The 6,153-nt window shown below is 35.7% G+C and overlaps 1 protein-coding gene across 1 annotated transcript; it reads left to right on the forward strand.

The window, feature by feature from the left end:
• The first annotated feature begins 2,330 nt into the window (after positions 1 to 2,330).
• Positions 2,331 to 4,166, forward strand: LOC140770604 (uncharacterized). Its single transcript, XM_073111860.1, has one exon. The coding sequence runs from the start codon at positions 2,416 to 2,418 to the stop codon at positions 3,991 to 3,993; it is 1,578 nt and encodes a 525-aa protein (XP_072967961.1). The 5' UTR covers positions 2,331 to 2,415; the 3' UTR covers positions 3,994 to 4,166.
• Positions 4,167 to 6,153: the final 1,987 nt, after the last annotated feature.

Here is a 6,153-nt window from a genome sequence, read left to right on the forward strand (position 1 = left end):
TCTTATATATATTATATATATTTTATTACAATGAGACGTGCATCTAGTATAAAAAATAAATACATTTAAATTTAAAATTTTAATTTTACTATTACTAAAAAATAATACTTTGGAATTTTCTTTTAAAGATTGGCCAAAATTCATAGTATCTTTACAAATTAAGCTGGCACTTAATAAATCTCTTACAATAATTGAATACGGGCAATTGCTAGTTTTTTAGTTAAAGAAAAAAAAGCTTTTGATGAAGCTTGAAATTTATTAATGATTGTAGTCCTTCTTTCTTATGTTTTTGAACAAAAATACCCTCTCCATCTTATGTAAGTCATCTTTTTTTAATGCTATGGGTAGTTCTTTAAAGTCATACTATTATAGACAAAGTGCTCAAATGAAGACAGACAGCTTAGACAATTAGATCTATGATAAGATGGCGAGAAAGTTTACATGTTGTGACAATTATATGATAAGTCTGATTAAATCCAAACTTTTATAAAGTTTAGTGTTTATACTATATATAATGGTGCATTTCATAGGACAACAATATATATATATATATATATATATATATATATATATATATTGTGGCTATTTCAGTCATTTGGTAGTGTGATATAAAAGAACCTCTCCTTTTGCTTAACAAACACGAGGACGAGGAGTATTTTGGCATTCGGTCATACTCAATTAATTTTATCGTACTCATTTATCATTTAAAATATAAAATCTCTATATATTTAAATTAAGTCTACTCTTAGACCATTAAAAAAAATTAGTGAGCGAACACATTATAAGTTAGAGATAACCGGAAGGTAAAATATGTTTTCTTCTAACTCAACCTTTTGCTAAAAAAGAATCAAGGAAAAAATATATCTTAGCTAATTTGTCATTATCTTAATCATTTATTTATTAGAAAAATTAGACAAAAAATAGTAGCTTTAGAACTATCTATTTTATAAACTAGTTGCTCAATGGTTGAGTTTTACTGACCGTATAATAGACATTATGATTGATATTTAGTGAATTTTCTAACAAAACGCTTTATGTGGTGTTCAAGTATGAAAGAATTTTACTTTGTGCTTTAAAAAAAGATCTTATTTAGTGTCATGTTTACTTTAGTTATAAGAATATTACTCTTGTGTCTTCCATTTGAAGAGAAATATAGTAATTCTTTTTATTATCATTATTTTTCTTAATTGATGTGAACATCACTTTGAATAGATGTATCTAAAGGGACGAAAACATTTTTATTTTTTATTATAAACTATTGTTAACATATCTAATATTATTAATAACATATTCTTATAAATTACAAAGAAAGAAAGAAAAAACCACCCTTATTTTTTATTATAGTTTGCATCTTTAATTTTTTATCTATAATTCTTTTTATGCATATATTTTTATGTAGCCCATATTTATTGGAACCTAAATTGTTAGGAAGAATGAAAACTAATGGAATATCTAAATAAAGATCATCTATGGATCTCAAGATATTATAAAGAACGACTATGTTGAGCTGGAAAACATAATAATATTTACACCACAATATCTCAGTGAGTTAAAAGAGACCTGAAGAAGAACAATAATATATTGCTTTTTATTTATCAAGCGATGAATGAAACAAAACTTTGAATAAATTATCGACCATGTTGAGATGAGATAAAAGAAGCATGTGGTATACTCAAAGTATATCGCATTCAAAGTATTTGAAGACTACTTTTCTTGAATAATCTTTATCATCGGCCAATTTAAAATTTATTGTGAAAATATTTCAAATCAAAATAGTACTTGGAAAAAAAATCTTAAAATCTTAAAATAGAAAGTATGAGCATAGTATTATTTCTATTGAAGAATTTAAAATTTTATTTATCTTCTTTGTTGAAAGTTTACTGGGATCACCATAATCTCGTAATCACCGTATAAACTAACTCAATTCTTCTCTCTTAAAGTAAGTTTTTCAATCTCAAGTTTCACTGACAAACAATTCTAAAGGAAGATAGAGAATGATATCTTAAGTTGTAGAAGAGGTTAAATCAATGATTTTGATTTAAAAGGCTAAGAAATTGATAATGATAATGTATTGTCATCTATTTCAATTAGAGATAGAAAAAGAGAGAGATGAAGTATACAGATGTCCAATGCCATAGGCCTCTTAAATTTTTTACAATATTTGACTCTAATTATACTACCTGCACTCTTTTTTACCAAACTAAATTAATTAGTCTTAAATTCTGTATTAGCTAATTAATCTGATTAACTACTCAAATGGGCTACGTATATTCCATCATCCCATGGACCTATTTGGGCCCGATCATGAACAAAAAGGCCACGGCGTCCAACGGCCACTGCAACAGCTACAACTCCAGAACCCAAAACCCCTTCCACTACTCTCTCTCTCTCTCTCTCTCTCTCGTGTACGCTTCCATGGCTTTCTTCCTCAAACCAAGACCTTCTCCTCATCCTCCTCCTTCCTCCGTTCTCCCTCTCTTCCTTTCTAAACTCCTCTCCACCTCCCCCTTTCCTCCCGCTGCTCTCACCCCCTCAGAGTCCAAACTCGTCGACAACCTCCACGCCCTAATCCGCGACCACCACCGCTCTAACCCCTCACCTTCCTCTTCCTCCTCCCCTCCTTCCCCAGATCACACGATCCCTTCTCTCTCCTCCTCCTTCGCTTTCCTCTCCCCTTCTCCTCCCTCCCCTTCTCTCGCCCACTTGCTCATCCGCCGCCTCTCTGCTCTCCGCCATGGCCATCCCTTCCCCCAAGCTCTCTCATTTTTCAACTGGTGGCTCTCCGTTCACCCTTCCCCTACCACTGCCGACCCATTCACCGCCATGATCGATTTCTCGGGAAAACTCCAACATTTCGACATCGCCCGCCACCTGCTCGACAAAATGCGCGATCTTGGCATCCCCATTCCTCCGCAGACATTCGCCATTCTCATCCGTCGCTACGTCCGCGCGGGCCTTGCCAACGATGCTGTCGATGCGTTTGGCAGTATGTCTAAGTACGGCCTCGAGCCCGATCCCACTTCCCTCGCCTCCGTCCTCGCTGCGCTATCAAAGAAGCGCCTAGCCCAGGAGGCGCAGTCCCTTTTCGACTCCTATAAATCCCAATTCCCCCCTGATGTTGTTCTATATTCCGCACTCATCCACGCCTGGTGCCGTGCTGGCCGCCTCGACAAGGCCGAGCAGATGTTTGCAGAAATGCGCCAACTAGGTATTACTCCAAATGTGTATACATATACCACGGTGATCGATGCAATGTGTAGAGCCGGGCAATTGCCCCGAGCCCAGGAGCTGCTCTGCCAAATGATCGACGCCGGTTGCCCGCCGAATACCGCGACGTTCAATAGCTTAATGCGGGTGCACGTCAAGGCCGGCCGCACGGAGCAGGTGCTGCAGGTCCACAACCAGATGAAGCAGCTCAGCTGCGAGCCTGACGCCATCACCTACAACTTCCTCATCGAGACTCACTGCCGGAAGAGCCAGAAGAACCTCGACGCCGCTCTCAAGGTTCTCAACCAGATGACGGCGAAGGGGATCACCCCGGATTGCCACTCGTTCAACCCCATCTTCCGCTGCGTGCTTGGCATCGGAAACGTGAACGCCGCCCACAAGTTGTACGACAAAATGCGAGAGCTCGGCGTTCGGCCCAACACCGTGACGTATAACTTGCTGATGCAGCTGTTCAACAAGGAGAAGTCGATGGACATGGTGCTGAGGATGAAGAAGGAGATGGACGCGGAGGGGGTGGAGCCGAACGTGAATACTTACGCCGCGCTGATCGCTGCGTTCTGCGGGAGGGGGAATTGGCGGCGGGCATACGCCACGATGGTGGAGATGGTGGAGGAGAAGAGCCTCAAGCCGTCGGGTGCGGTTTATGAGATGGTGTTGGGATTGTTGAGGAGGGCGGGGCAGTTGAAGAAGCACGAGGAGCTCGTGGAGAAGATGGCGGAGCGAGGATTCGCCAGCCGTGCTGCTAACGACGCAATCTGGTACTGACTTTTGCTTTCTTTCTTTCGCATTGCATGCCTATGAATATGCTAAGCTTCAAAGCATCTCATTTTTGTGGATTCTAAGTTGATTGTCTGTTTGTTGACGGAGGTAATAGTGTATAACAGTACTCGTCAAATGATAAAGAATTTTACTGCAAGATGAATAGATGATTCACAATTTTCAAGGAAAAATAAGGGCCAATTCTGTTTATTAACGAATGTGCTTGTAGTTGGTTTATCTAGTAAAGTCCAGGTTGATAGTAGTCAAGTCTAGTGACAAAAAGTTGAGAGTTTTGATGCGCCGGTTCTTTGGTTCGAATCTCTAATACCAAATTTGGCTTTTCATAGGAAATTTTAGAAGGATAGAAATTGTTTCCTAAGAGCATCTCCAATGCTTGGCTCCAAATATGGAGCAAGAGCCCGGTGCTATATTAGCTATTTTTAATTGCTTAATAGATCATCTTAACATTATTATTTTTTATTAAAAAATATATTGTTAGAAAACTCTCATCGAGATCTTTAAAATAAGATTAATATTCAATAGTTTTAGAAGTAATTTTAAATTACTAATTTTTTAATTAAACGCATCGAAATAAACATTCGAAATGCACTAATTGAACACTTATGGAAGAGGCACGGGAATGAAGGAATATAAATTTTAATATAATTTTTATTTGATGTATTTCATTTTTAATGTATTTCATATTTGATGTATTTCATATCTAATGTATTTTAATTTTTAATATTTACATTGGGGATAATTTTGAGTAATTATATTTTAGGATACATAATTTATTAGACTTATTTTTATAAATAATAAAAAAAATTAAATTTAAATTAACTCAAAAATAATTTAATATTAGACTCATTTTTATAAATAATAGAAAAATTAAAATTAAAATTAACTCAAAAGTAATTTAATATTAGACTCATTTTAAAGGTCTCGATGAGACCTTTCTAATGGTATTATTTTTGTTAAAAACCGATTAGTAAAACTAATTATATACTTAGTTTAACTAACTAAATTATTTAACAAAGAATACAAATAAAATTAAAATTATTAAATATAATACTTATTTGGCAATTTTGGCATTTTCAAAAAGTTAATGTGACAAATGGAGCCCGGCTCCATTTTCATGGTGGGGCTCCAAATTTGGAGCCCCACTATTCATGGCTCCAAATTTGGAGCCCCATATAAAGCCCGGTTGGAGCTCCATCGGACTCCAAATTTGGAGTTTTGGAGCCCGGTTGGAGATGCTCTAAGCATGTCTTTGGTTGAAAATTTTTGAATGAAAATAAAATAATTAATTCCCACCTCATTTTTTTTCGAATGCTCTCTCTCTCTCCCCCTCCTCCATCCACACCACCACCTCCTCCTCTTCCTACCACCATTACCACCACCACCTCCTCCTATGCCCATCTCACTATTTTTATTAATTTTTCCTCCAAAATTTTTTGAACTTCCTGAACAAGATAAATTAAATCAATCCAAAGAAATCCTTTCACATAGGGTCTTTTAATTGCATTTTTTTTTTGGACAAAAGGCAGCATTTTAATTGCATTTTTCAACTCCTATATATGAAATTTTCTACAGTACTTATCCAAACATGTCTTGTTCAGAAGCAAAAGAATAATTAGAGTGAGCATTTACACCAAAAAGCTTTAAAATTTTAAAATAGTAAGATTAAACTATTGGGCTGCTTCTATGTAAATTATATGCACTCTATTATAGAAAATATATATGCACATATTCAATTTACAAGAGTCTAATCTTATCTTTACCAAACTTTATAGCTTAATTGGTACAAATGTCCTGATTTACTAGGCTTTGTTAGCTTATGTTGCCCAGTTCATTTAATTTACTTATTCTTAATATGAAAATAGAAATTAAAAATACAAAAATTCAATTGATCAAAATAAATTGATTTTCAGGCTAACTTAAGTTTATGATCTGTTCTATCAAGCTACGCCGTCACGTTGTTGACTCATATGGTTGAGTACTTGAGCCCACTTAGCTTAATAACTCTTACCAATTAAGCAAAGAAATTTGGTTTGTAATGAAAATGACCTCAAAGACATATAAAAATACAGACACCAATCCCCTGGGGAATAAAAAGGAATAAGCATTGTCCTTTCAATTTTTAATATAAGAAGTTAGCTAATGCTA

The sequence above is a fragment of the Typha angustifolia genome, chromosome 2 (assembly GCF_048772165.1).
Source record: "Typha angustifolia cultivar Huaian chromosome 2, ASM4877216v1, whole genome shotgun sequence".
Lineage (NCBI taxonomy): Eukaryota > Viridiplantae > Streptophyta > Magnoliopsida > Poales > Typhaceae > Typha > Typha angustifolia.